The sequence below is a fragment of the Globicephala melas genome, chromosome 5 (genome assembly GCF_963455315.2).
Source record: "Globicephala melas chromosome 5, mGloMel1.2, whole genome shotgun sequence".
Lineage (NCBI taxonomy): Eukaryota > Metazoa > Chordata > Mammalia > Artiodactyla > Delphinidae > Globicephala > Globicephala melas.
The window spans coordinates 127737262-127751701 of record NC_083318.1 but is presented as its reverse complement, the minus strand read 5'-3'; the positions used below and the strand labels follow the sequence as shown (position 1 = coordinate 127751701).

At 34.1% G+C, this 14440-nt stretch overlaps 1 protein-coding gene across 3 annotated transcripts in view; it reads left to right on the top strand.

The window, feature by feature from the left end:
• GRID2 (glutamate ionotropic receptor delta type subunit 2) overlaps positions 1-14440 on the top strand; it is a 1390615-nt gene that overhangs the window by 811655 nt on the left and 564520 nt on the right. For all 3 annotated transcript variants that reach the window (XM_060299788.1, XM_060299787.1, XM_030865662.2), the window contains exons 5-6: positions 616-669; positions 8147-8320. In XM_060299788.1, coding sequence (XP_060155771.1) covers positions 616-669; positions 8147-8320 — 228 coding nt within the window. The remainder of the gene's footprint in view (positions 1-615; positions 670-8146; positions 8321-14440) is intronic.

The following is a 14440-nucleotide window of genomic DNA, read 5'->3' as shown; positions in this document are numbered from 1 at the left end:
ATTATTAGCAAAACTACTGAAATTACCCACCTATAACTTGTGCTAATATAATGTCCATTACTTTTAGTCTTTACATTCAGATAATTTTATGATTGGATCTCCTTAGAATACACAATAGAATTCAATACACAAAACTTTTCAGAACATAGAGCATTTTACTTTGTTAAGACAATGTCAAATGTATACACAGGGAAGTAGCAGATAAGAATGTTAAGTTAAAGCCAGATTATGGAGAGATATGCACTTAGATATTTATTAGGTAGATTATAGAAGTTCATCAAAGTTTATTTGGACTAGGAAATGTGTTTGGAACTCCACTCTCGGTTGAATCACTAAACATTATTATTTATATTATTTTTCAGTTGAAACCTTTGTTTTTCTGGGTTTTTAATTAATTATACTTTCAAACTTAATTAGAAAGTCTACAATGCACTTACAAGATGAACACAAATGCTTTTACCATGTTTTAGTGTAACGGTTTTCCATCTTCAGTTGAGTAACAAAGACCTTTCTAACCTGTGATACATTTTTGCCATTTGCCAAGTATATCTATTTAGATTGATTTGTTTTTCCACAATTAATGCTGACTGGTGGCTGGCTTGTTTTCTATTCCAGGTTGTGGAGACGAATTTGGTTGCTTTTGACTGTCACTGGATCATTATAAATGAGGTAAAGCCAACTAAACCTTACTGTCAACTCTGGGTCCTGTTTTCATATGTATAGTCACAGCATTTCCTATGGCCTTGAATTTCTAACAGAAAACATAACACAAAGTATACTTTCAGCTTACTGAATGGATGCTGTTAAGTAAAAATAGAATAAGGAGTTTTTGAAAATTATAAAGGGCTTTGTATGAACAAAATAAATGGAGAACGTCTTCCCCACTGAATATCTTTCAGTCTTTTCCGTTGGCACACACTGCCTACATCAGGAGATCATCTTTATAAAAAGTACAGTTCTTCTTTGTAAGCAAAGTGAATTCCTCCCAGTGGAGGGCTTGTGTTCCATTTGTGTTTTACTGTTGTTTCTAGAACTTTTGTACCCCACCGCCTTACAAGTGGATTAAATAGTTCAGCACATGAATATGAATAAACAAGAGCAGATTGTTTTTCTTTTCATAAAGAAATATAACTGTTTTACAATTCACCAACTTGTCAAATTCCTTGTGAAAGTTTTTTTTTTGTTTGTTTGTTTGTTTTTTTTCTGTAAGGACAGTGCATAAGATTAAAAGTACAGTATTGCAACATGAGAGCTTAGTGAAATAAGTTGTTCCATTAGCACCTGCCAGTCAGAGTTGGAAAGGGCGATGAGCAGATCAGTCTGGGACAAATAATGGATCAACAAGATCTAGTATTCAACATATCTATTACTTATGAATAAAAATAATGTGCTATTTATCAACAGATACCAAATATTGAATTATAGAATAATAAGTTTTGTCTCAGGAACAAAGTAGCATTTTGGGCAGGAATTCTGGTTTTGCAGTCAGCAAGATAGGTTCAATCCTGGCTATGAGATTGGTTAGCTGTGTTACTATGGATATATAATATAATCATCCTGTGCCTCAGATTTTATTTTGTTTGCACGGTATGTATAATAACATTTACTTTACAAGTTCATAATGAAAAGTAAGTGAAATATTATCTAATGCTCTTAACACGGTGCCTGACAAATGACACTCAATAAACGGTACTGCAATAATGATCAGAGCACATTAAAGTTCACAGATCACTTTCTCACATATTATTTTGTTGAATACTAAATAGTATTATGAAGTGTTGAGGGAATGGGGTCCACAGAGGGTATATGACTTGCCTTTCCTTACACAGAAAAATAAAAATGTTTCTTAGTTTCAAGTTGTTTCTCCTACACCACACTTCATTGATGGAATTTTAGCTCCCTTGATGATTCTTTTTAGTTCAGTTTAAAGTCACTGGAAACATCTTACAAGTCTGTTTTCAGTCTGACAAACTTTAGGTCTACATGATTTGTCAGTGTATTTCTTATGTCAAATTAAGCTGTGTTTTTCTGAGATCCTGACAGATAATGTGTATATGTGAGATCTACTTTTCAATGAAGTTTTTAAGTCAATCTAAAATGACTAAACATCAGGACAGAGTAAAGGGAAAAGGGAAACTTAACAAACCTTCTAATAACTTTTCAAATTAGGTAATTTCATCTCTAATTTTCTGCAAAGAGTCTGAGGTTCAAATAAATTAAGCAGTTTGTAAAATATTACACAACTATGTAGAGGTGATAATGGGATTTAAAACAAGTCTTTTCTAATCTAAAGCTTTGGTTGTTGTTGCTTTGTTTTCTTTTTTGTTAATTTTCCTTATAGGTTATAGTTTTGAAATTTCTGCTATCTGAATTTCAATCTTATAGGAGCTATTATTCTATTACCTTTTGTCTTTAGCTTATTATTTTCTAGATTACTATTTTTTGAAATAGAGAATCTTCCTAATTCCTTGTTTTTATCTCACACCCACCTTCTGATGGGGAAGAGACCACACAGATTTTCTGATATAAAACAAACTGGAGCCATTTTACTTGTTTACGTCAATATTGATGACTAGGGGGAAAAAGTGACTTCTTGCCTCCTTAGAGACATGGATTAATCAAACCAATTAATACTTATAGTTGATAAATGGAAATGCCCATTCCTTTCTATTCTTTGGTAAGATTGCAGAAGGGACCCCTGAATTAATTTTCTTTTTCCACATTCACCTTAACTTCTAAAGCTATACGTGAATGTTAGAAGTGTGAACCGAGGTAGAGAGAGCTTCCCAGAACACCAGTGTCCGTCTGTCTACTGCTTATTTGTCAGTTTGTGCTGTGCAAGAAATCGCTCCTTCATATCATAAAGAGGAAGTGTGACAGAGTAGCATGTATTTCATTGATGATGTATATCATGGAAAGAATAATAGCTTCTCTTTTACTATATCTTTCATAAACATTACAACTCATTTTGTTGAACTTCTCATTAAATTTTATTTCATAAAATATTAGGAGGGCAAATGATGTCTTTAAGTGAGTATTCCATAATATGGGCCACTATATTGCAAGAAAAATAAAAACATCCACAAAACAAAGCAATCTAACTGGCAAATAACTCAGAAATGTTAGAATTATAGAACACAGTATAGAAAACCTCAATTCTTTTCTCCTCCTTCACGCTTTAGTTTCCTACCGTAAACGGTCATAACTATAACTTCACCTTTACCATTACTGAACCCCTTATCTCTTTTTTACCCATAGCCCTCCTTGCTAGTCCTTGAGCAAAGCTGTAATTTTAGGTGGGGCAGGTCAATACCACTTAGCCTTTGAAAAATCTTACGTTCACATCCCACACCGTTTATATTGGTTATTATTATTTTTTTCTAAACTGGGTTAAAACTCAGAGATCAAGCATATTTTCTGTATTTTCATCCCTAAGAAAAACCATCTGTCCATGTATCTGTGGTTAGCACTCTTGCTTCTACATGATTCTATTCAGCCACCTCATTCTCTCTGAAATATGCCTCAAGAAACTTGAGTCTTGCTACCTTTATTTCATTTACAGGCCTGTTTATAATGGATGAATCACAATTTACCTGAGTTTCCGTAAAATAAGAAACATGGATTTCTCGAATTTGCTAGGAAGATAATAAACTCTAAAAGGAGCAATGACAACAACAAAACCCAACAACATGCACATGCCCATTTTGATTGAACATGGAAATCGTGAATCTCACTAGTTTGGTTTGTGTAGCTACTATTTTGTTGCTAATTTTAAAATGGGTTGCAAACATTTATTTAATCTTACTGCACCAGTAGTTTCTCAGAGAGAAACTATAAATCAAAGTTGGCATTGTGCATCATCATACAAATTGATGTCAAAACTTGAGAACAATATATTTTTTTTCCTTGCATTGTGTGCTATAATAATGAGAGGCTATGCTAGTTCATATGGTATAATCAATCATATGTTAGTAGTTGGTAATGGTATTTATCTTTTCCCTGCAATCAGTCGATCCAGCACAGAACAGCCTTTCCATATAAGTACTGTCATCCCTTCAGGGTCCTGAAGGAGATGGTCTAGCACTTTATTTAAGTTTTACAAAAGTTAGAAATTCAGGTAGGAAGATATATACACTGTTTAGAGCAGCCAGAAACATAATGCTATAGTCACCCTTCTATTCCCTGATGATACCGAACCTGACCTTTGGCATCCTGAATTCTTATTTAAATAGTTTAAGCTACTATTCTCTGCTAATGACTGCTTAGTTCTGCAGTTAAGGAGAAGGGGTTGTTGTTGAGATTTGAAAAGCCAATATGTATAATGAATATATATATATATATTTTTTAGTTTAGTGATTAATTGAACTGCTCACTACTAATCTGTCAAGCAGAACGCTGCCATTCTGCTCCCCTTCCTGCTGCTATAGTCTACAGTTGGTTTTGTTCCATATTTCATAATATATGTGTAATTATTTCATGTTAATATTAAACTTTATGGAAGCATTAAAGGATCATCTTTGCTAAAGCATGAAGAATGTAAACATATCAGCAATGCAGCAACAGCAATAAGCATACTCTTTTCAAATTATACCACATAGTACAGTGCTTAATATCATTACTAAAATCTGCTTTATTTAGAATGGGTAAAGTTATTAAAGCACCGCAAAGTCTATACTCAAAGTTTCAGGTATCTATCTTTAGAAGATGTTTTGGTGAAATCTTGCCATTCATTCAGTTTTTCATTTATCAACCTTTAATGAATACCCACTGTGAGCCAAGAACTTTGTTCAATGTTAAGAGATAAAAGAATGGGAAAAGGAGGAAGGGGTCCCTTCTCTGAAATAGTTTATATAATATAGATTGGCAACCAACCTAATAGATTTTGAGAGTCTTTCCTTCTCTAGAATTCTATTAACTTACGCCTAAAGCTGATACCCTACAAGGATTCAGGAGCAATCCAATTCTCCTAAAAGATTTGTTCTGGGAAGTGGCTGTTTCTGGCGGAGTTGTATCCCTATCAGATATTTTCGCTTTCCTCTTCCTTGGCTCTTACAGTTCAGAGTTTGCCCTACATTAAACTGTCACAGTAAAGTGATAAAAATCTTTCCTCGGATATATTCATTTGATTCTTAATAATTTTTGATTATCCATGTAAATTATTTTGGGGGTAAAAGACAGTATGCCTTGCTCTTAATGAAAAAAAATTGAGAAAAATTAGGTATACTAAAACATATTTGTTCATTTTTCATTGCAATATTCTTATTTCATAAATGTACTCATTCAAATCAAGAATACAAAAAGGACAAATAATTTTATAATTTACCTTCTTTAAATTCTTTCAAACTCAGGAAATTTCTGTCTCTTTCTAAAGAGTAGCATATTTGGGTAGTACAGGGGGCTTGGTAGAGTATGTACTGAACTGGTTCTTCATATGATTATTTAAAAAACTCAGATATTTTAACATTTAAAAAATTCAGCACATTAGAATAATGTAGATTCCAAAAGATTATACAATAGTTTCATATTTTAATGAAAGCAGTTTATTTACAGATTTATTTTTCATTTAAAAGTATCTCTTGATAGATCAAATATTCACTTGGCTTCCGGTGTTTATATGACATTGCATCTGTCACTCTTGAAATGCACCTTTTGGAATGCAGAAGTAAAGTTCTTTAAATATAAAATAGCTGTCTGATCAAGTTTTCATATCACTATCAAACTAATTTTGAGATCAGGTGTCAAAACTAAAACTGCAAGTGAATTTTTTGAGACAGACTGTCTGTTAGCTTCATTCAGAATGGCAGATTCTTTCCTCCCAGAACATTACTTTCTTTTCCCTTCCCCAAATAATAATAGGCAAAATATATTCAATTCAAATTGACATTTTCTCAAATATAGCTTAGTCGCTAAGACACCTGTGAACTTCAACTTTTAGAACCTGTTAAAGGTAACCATCCTCTTTTGTGGGTTTAAAAATAGTCCTCTTAAAGACTGTGGCTCATGATAGATGAGTTTATCATTTCTTATAGAATCATCAGACTATTAAATGCTGGAATAATATATCTTTATAGTTTTAATTCCTATCACTTATGCATATTAATCTAAATAATTCCTGTAAGGAAAAATGGATTTCTTGTGTAATTACTTCAGAGAGTGTCTCTTTTGATGACATTTATAAATTCATACTATGAATAAAGGGTATTTTGAATGAAGAGCTTGGAATCTCCTTGGTTCCTTATTTATGAATGAGAATGACAGTATCTGAATCAGAATGTAGTTTTTAGCAGAAAATGAGATAACAGGTTAAGTACTTAGTATTTTGACCAAAATATAGCAGGGTCTTAATAAATGTAAGTTTTTATTCTAATGTGCTGATTTGTAGCTCACCATGGTTGGAGCATGTAGAAATGGTGCTGTTTGACAAAATGTTGATAAATCTTAGTATTGCTAAAGAAAAAATGACCATGTATATAACACACTTAGTCAATATTATGCGAAGAGTGGTAGAATTTTTTCACTGCCTTTTTAAATGAAAATTCCCATCTGCACAATACGAAATTTTTAAAAATGTAAAGACATTGAATAGCAATAATAATTAATTTTGAAAGTTTTCTAGTTAAATTTCAAGCTTAAAATGAAGTTGACAGACACCGTTTAATTTTATTTTGTGAGTAGATGACAGAGACTTAAAAAGTGACCTGCTTTTTGCCAGACAGAAATTTTGGGGGCCAGTGAAATGACACGCACTAAAGAAAAAGATGGCATTTTAAACTGAGAAAAATAATTTTTTATGGTACATTAAGGATTAATCGACTGGAAATCCAGGATATTACACTGTATATAGCTGATGGCAGGTGTTATTTTATTTTTAGAGAAATCTATATTTCAGAAAGATCATAAATAAAAGATGAATTTTAAAGCTAATATATGCTATAAGAAAGAATAATATGTGATTAACGTAGTAAGGAAAGAAGAAAATTTACACTTGTAAATCATCTTTTTCTCTTTCATTATTCTGTAATAATTCTTTGAAACAAAACTGAGAAGTGCTCATTGTATTCCAAAATGTATCATGTGTCAAATTTTTTACTTCAGATGCCATAAGAATCTGTTGAAACCAATAATATGTTAATTACAAAGGCTTCATTGATTTAAAAGGTTCCAAATGGACACCATGGAGCACAAACTACCTAAGTAAAGACTACATTAAAGCTAAAATTTATTCTGATCAGTCCTATTCTAATTCCAATTAGAATAATGTTCAGTTAGAACAGATGTACGTTATGAAAATATTATGTTATTTTTATTACTTTTACATCCATGATTGAGTCAAATCTTAAAATTTAAGTGTGGAATTGGGAGGTGGCAGGGAGAAAGAAGTAGAAAATGCTTTTCTTTGAGTTCGGCACATGCTTATATACAAACTAGCATTAATTTGGATAAACATCACTGGAGTTCACACTGCATTAATCAACAGAATTTTTCATCTTTATGTTAAGAACACAATTACATACTAACTTATCCATTCAGCAGTTAGTGAACACTCTGTTTTATCCTTTATTTATTCTTTACCAAGAGAAATGTATGAGTTAACACCAGTAGTTCTAAGACATAATTGGGAAAAAGTCTTAAAAAATAATATCTCCTCATTCTCTCTCTACTTGTCTTATTTAAGAACCTCATTTTTCATTGCTAAGAACAATATATACTATTCCTACATTATAACTATCTTCCTAGGTAGTCAAAATACCTTGAAATCCATTAATGAATAATTAAGTGTAATAGCAAGTTATTTGCGACGTTTTCCCATGTTTAGACAACACATATTTTTCTGAAGTGTTCAACATATTATAAACTTATTATTAATAAAATGTGTTTAAGTCGTTTGCTCCATTTGAAATTATTTAGGTATTAATAAATTATATACATAAATGCATATAATTTAAAGCACAGACAGCAACTACATATGAGTCGATTATTTTAATGAACATGTGTTGTTGCTTTCATTTGGATGTGGGCTAAGCATTATGCAAATGTATTACAGTAATGGAATCTCTTAGCATTTCCAGATAACAACTCATTAATAGTTTTGTGTTTCTGTTACTGTATTAAAGCATTTCTAATTCTTCCCTTTCTTATCTTATAGGAAATAAATGATGTGGACGTACAGGAACTTGTAAGAAGGTCAATTGGAAGGTTAACCATCATTCGTCAGACATTTCCAGTCCCCCAGAATATAAGTCAGCGATGTTTCCGTGGCAACCATCGAATATCTTCAACGTTGTGTGATCCAAAGGATCCATTTGCTCAGAATATGGAGGTATATTCTAAGTCCCTGGATATTCCTTCAAGGATGTTTTGTTGGGCAGTTGTAGAGAGAGCTTTTCCAGTGGCATTGCACTCAGAATTGTACACATTTCCATTTTCTGAACTATTCTCCTCTTCCAGCAATTTCATAAGTCTGATGGGGAGAGTGCTAAGAATCTGTCTTTGATCATTTTGACCTCATTACAGCAAAATATCTACTTGTTTAATAAAAATATAATAAGTAAACGTTTTTTATTTCTTTTCAGCAATTAAATCGATAGCATTTCTCATGGTGAATTTGTGATTGATACTCCTTAATGCCAAATTCCAAATTACTAAGCTAATAAATTTGCTTGCCTTTTCTGGCATAACAAGGATATAGACGTTTATTCTTTTTTAAAGATTAATTTCCGATTGGAAGAACTTCACCAAAAAAAATTTAGAAATCCAAAAAATGCTGTAGTGTTATAAAGTTATATCCAACTCAGAGGGGATATAGCTGAAACCTTTGCTATTCAGAATACAACAAAGAATTTGAAAGTAGATGAATACAATCTCTGAGCAGCAAAATAAAGAACCCCAGGTCCCTGAAGCTTACTCATAAGAATGCCCTTTTAATACTCACCTGGAGCCTATTTCTTTTTCTTAAGGAAAATCCTATCAGATTTTTTTGTTTTATTTCTCTTTGCACTGGAGTTCTCAATATGTCAGTCTGATGGAGGTTTAACAAAGGCAGGCACATCAACAAGAATAGGGCTCCATAAGAAGCACTCGAGCTAGGCAAGAGACAGGAAAAGAGAAATCAAACAGATACACTAGGGCTTCCCTGGTGGCGCAGTGGTTGAGAGTCCGCCTGCCGATGCAGGGGACACGGGTTCGTGCCCCGGTCTGGGAAGATCAAACATGCTGCGGAGCGGCTGGGCCCGTGAGCCATGGCCGCTGAGCCTGCACGTCCGGAGCCTGTGCTCCACAATGGGAGAGGCCACGACAGTGAGAGGCCCGCGTACCGCAAAAAAAACCAACAACAACAAAAAAAAACCAGATACACTAATTCAGATATCCTATCAGAGCAGGACTTTCCCTGTAAAACAACTCTATATCATAAAGCAGTTCCTAAGAGTACCACTGTAGAACATTGCTAGTATATTAGTTAATTTTTAAACAGTATCGCTGAGATATCAACAGAGGTTAAAGTCATGATCAATTTCATAGGTTAAAAAATGATATATTCCTTCAAAATGTTTAATATCAAAAACATTTTAGTACTTAGAGATGTTTAGTTTGAAAAGCTTGGGAAAATAATCCTAGGAGAACTAGTTCATTCCCAATAATACTGGATAAATAAGTCGACTTGGCAAAACTACTTCTTTGTTTGAAAGTTAACTCCACAGCTTCCCTATTTTTAGTCAGCTTTGAATTTTTTTAGATAAATTACCATTTATCTAACCATTTCTTCATACTTATTACCATTGTAATGAGCCATGTGTATTTACCAGGCAGCTGGCTCTGGGATCATTGCCCATAGAACTTTCCTACTAAATTTTAAGCTCTTTTAGAATAGGTTCTCTCCAGAACCAGGCATCATAAAATCACATTAACTACTTGTCTATTTTTCTTTCTCCCATCATATCTACCATGGTGCTTTGCACCTTTGTAAATATTTGTGGATTTGAATGTAATTGATAAGAACGCAGGGGTCAAAGTAAGCTACTCAAGCCTAAACAAGGTTTAAGTTTCATACTTCCAGTGACCCATCTTTTCATATTAATTGGTCATGAATATAATTCATGTGGAAATGATAGAATTTTAAATAGAGAAAAACACGAAAGAACTTTGATTTAGAAAATCGTGAGATATTAAAGGCTGTTCCTGTCAAAAGAGGTAGTAGGAAATGGACAGATTGGGAAAGCAGAAAGTCATTGTATAGTATTTTAAAGCACATTCACCTAACAGCACAATCCTTCTGATTCAATTAATGAATTCCTTGAAATCAGGGAACAAATATTTTATTTATCTTTATATTCCCAGACCTATCTGATGAATTAAGGATGTACTGGAAGCACCACTCCTCCTTCCCTATACCTTCATCATACTCCCCTCAAACCCACAGATAGAAGAAAACAGGATGATTACTTTTTCTTTGTGCATGTATTACATTTAGTGTCCCTAGTATATGTAATAGAATTAGACTGAATGTTTAATATATAAAAGGAAAACTGACAGAAACTTTTATATGTGAAGATTTATATAATGAAGTGTCTAAATGCAGGGCTCTTGAATTTAAAATGTCCCACTAAAAGCAGAGCATTTGATATAGAGGCTTGCCTTGGTGCGTATTTTATCTCACTGAAGTTAAAGGAAACAACAAGAAAAGTACTTATTAAAAATTTGGACCCCCCCCCCCCGCCGTGAGGTTCCCTAGGAAAAGCAGCCCTCTCAACTTGGAGTCCATAAAAACAGTGCAGATAAAAATGATCACAGACATATCTTATCAGCAGGGTACAGTTAAAAAACAAACTAAGAAAAAAGCTATGAAAATATGATTCAAGTCAGCTCTAAAAATAGAAACCTAGCTATAAAATCACAATAATCACTACAACAGAGGAGAAGAGGGTACAGTGAGCCCATGTAGAGATCTCCAGGCTGTTACATATTTCAGTATACGTAGAAAGGGGAGTAAGATTTACAAAGAACAAAAAACATGTTTCCTCAATCTTTAAATTAGTGCCAGAAAGACTAAAATCCAGGATTAGCTGAAGTTGCAAAATAAATGTTAAAGATACCTTTTAGCTAGAAACAGAGTTTTTAGCAATATATGAAGCAAGAAAGAAGTGAACCATTTACTGCTTGGTGAAACTAATGTTAGCTTGGCTGCCAATGGAGGGAAAATAGAAATATTCAAATCCTTTTGCTTCTGTTTTCTCCATCTAGGAAAACAGTGTCCTCAAATTGGAAAGATTAAAGTCATTAAAAGAAAAGTAAACCGCTGGTTTAGAAGGAGCAGGGGTTTGCAGATCGTTAGAGTATACCTTGCTCTTCTAAAATGAGGCCTGAGAAATAATTGCTCAGAGCAGTAAATAAACCAGTAGATATGATCACAATATTGCAACTTAGAAAAGTACTTGAGAAGAGAACCCAAGTACAAGACATTGGTAATTATCCCAATTTTCAAAAGGAAGGAAAATGATCTGACAACCAGAGTTTAATATACTAAAATTAATATTTGGATAAATTGTAGACTATATTATTAAATATATGGTTTGGGGAACTTCAAATAAGATAATAGGACTTCCTTAAGAGCAAGCACTGCCAGACTAAGTCCTACTTAATATTTTTTTTAGATTGGGAGAATGTCATAAATCTATTTATTGTATATTGATTTTAATGCAGTGTTTGACAAATTTCCTTATGAAATCCTTATGGGAAGACATTAAAAAGTCTAAATAAGTTGATGTCATTCAAACATTTTCACCAAAGCCTCCTAAGAAGAGAAGATGGTAAACACTCTGGCTTCAGATTTTTTTAAAAGTTCAAAATGTATTAAAGTTTCATTATTATCTTTAAAAGTTATAAAACATATGAGTTTCTTTGAAATTAAAAGTAATATTTCAAATAATTTATCAGTTAAATTACTTTGTTTTCTCTCCAAATTGATAAGCAAAATTGATAAGCATAGAACATGCCCCAGATGTATTCTGTAGCTTTGAGTATCTTTAATACCTACAACTTTTCACCAGAGCTTCTCTTACCCTCAATTTGAGAAATATGGAACTAGAGGAATATTCAAACCATGCTGATAAATATTCTACTCTTGAAGTGCAAGGAATTCTCTGTGGTCACCCAAAGAGTCTGTCCTTGGACCTAATATTTTCAAAATGTTTATAACTACACAAATGAAATGAATGAAGTATGCCTCTCAGATTTGTAAATGACATAAAGCTAGGAGAGAAAGCTTACATTGTGTTACATCATCAAGATTCAAGTTGTTAATATTCACTGAGTAATATGCCTAAAAATTGAAATATGACAGAGATAAAGTATAGGTTCAAAGTCGATTACAGACAGTCTAGATGGATGAGAACTGGTTTGACAGTTTAAGGCTGTTAAGACGAAGGCAAACTTGACTTGAGTATAGCAGAAGTCATATTTGCTCCAAGCCACTCTAATGTAATCTTGGTCTCTATGTCAGAAGCATTTTGCTAAGATCAAGAGAGACGGCGTCTTGTACTACTTTCTCCTAGTCAGCTCACATCTGCAATAATGTGTTAGTTCTGGGTACTAAACTTTCGACAGAAACACTGAAAAATAGGAGAAGGACAGAGGAAGAATGCGGAGATGATGAGCAGCCTAGAAGTAATACCAGATGATAAACAACTGAAGGAAAGAGGATGTTTCAGGGCAAGACAAAGGAGGTGTCAGATATCGAAAGGTTGGCATGTAGAGGAGGTTGGTGCCCATGGTCAGTGAAGTCAGAAAACAAGTGTAGTAACAGTAGGTAGAGAAAAATGATTGGTCGACTGGTGGGATACTGGAGTTTAAGATGTTAGAGGAGTTGTTCATTTGGGTCTAGTAAATAGTCATTTGTGTTGGTCATGGCCAGAGTAGAAGTGAAGGTCATCTGTGTAGAAATTGAAGTGACCTTTTTTAAATATAAGGAGGCAGTTTGGGATCACTGTGAGGGAGGAGTCGTGAATAAAGAGTGACCAAGAGGTTAGTAGGTGCTGGCAGAAAGGTGCTGTGACGTGTGGCATAGAAACGAACACGAACCTCAAAAGAGAATAGGTACTTGCCTGAGAAAGAAGTAAAAGAAGGGGTAATAGAAAACTCAGAGAATGTCATCACTCCCTTTTGATCCTGCAGTTTAGGTAGTGGGGAAATGAGGAGAGGTAGTCATTTGTTGAAAACACCTGTCACATACCGAGTACAAGGCACTCAGCTTTAAGCCTGTCATGGATGCTAAAGCGCGTGCTTTATGGTGTGCAAAGGAGACTGTGCCACAAGAAGTGTCAGGTTTGGATGGAAGCCAGGTTGGCAGGTCTCTCTTATCTTGACTTCTGTTAAACCTACCTGATGTTAAACTTGGCTTTCTTTGACTTCTTTTCCTTGACAACAGTGTATGAAAAACCAAATATATGCTAGGCTCTAGGCTAAGTCAAAAGGAAATGAAAAATAAGGGAAACAAAAGTAAAAAGGGAAAACAATATGAGCCCTTGTCCAGAAAGCACCCATATTCTAGTGTGAAAAGCAGAGTTTAAAAAATCTTAGCATTATGATATGCTTCGATAGGGGTATGCGCCAAGTGGTATGGGAGATAAAATGAGGACTGCCCACCTAGACTGGGAGTGGGGAGAATCCTGAGAAGTTGTCAGGATAAGATTCACCCAGCTTGTGACCCATGAATTGAATACGAGAGGAAGTTAACTAGATGGAGAAAGATAAAGAGACATCAAAGGACGCTCCCACAACTGTCTCATCTACACACTTAAAGAAATCAGTCAGAGGGTGAAACAAAATAAAGCTAGGTTGCTAAGAACAAGCGAGTTGGAGGCAGTGGTGCAGGAGAGGTCAGAAAAGGCCAGATTATTGCATATTATTGAGAAATCATCAAAAGATTTGCTCTCGATTTTTGGGTACAGCTCACTCATCCATCATGTTTCGTCTAGGTTTACCTTCGGGGTCTTCATAGTCTAATTCAGATGAAGTTTGATTCATCAGGTACTTTTAACATCAAGTCTCACTCTTCGTTCATTGCCAATCGCACCATCCCTCCTGGTCCCTCTAGTAATTACCTGGTGGCTGGGTAGCGGGGTAGGGGGTGGTGAGAATGAGAATATCCTATCCTAATATTTCCTTATAAAGAACAAACTGGAATTTCACTTAGTGCATAAGAGTGTTCAAAGTCTGTTTAAAGAAAGGTCTACAAGCACGAGTGGATTTACCTAGTTTTGAAAGAAAACTCAAAAGGCACTGTTAGGAACTGCTTATTAACAGTTGTTTCTAGTATCAAACTTTCAGCATCCTAATAGTTGAAGCTTAGTACCATGCTGTGTTGTGGACAGAAAATTTCATAAGATTCCTTCATGATTAATTATAAGGAAAGGGTAATCAAAGTACTGTCCCCTTTATTTGCAGG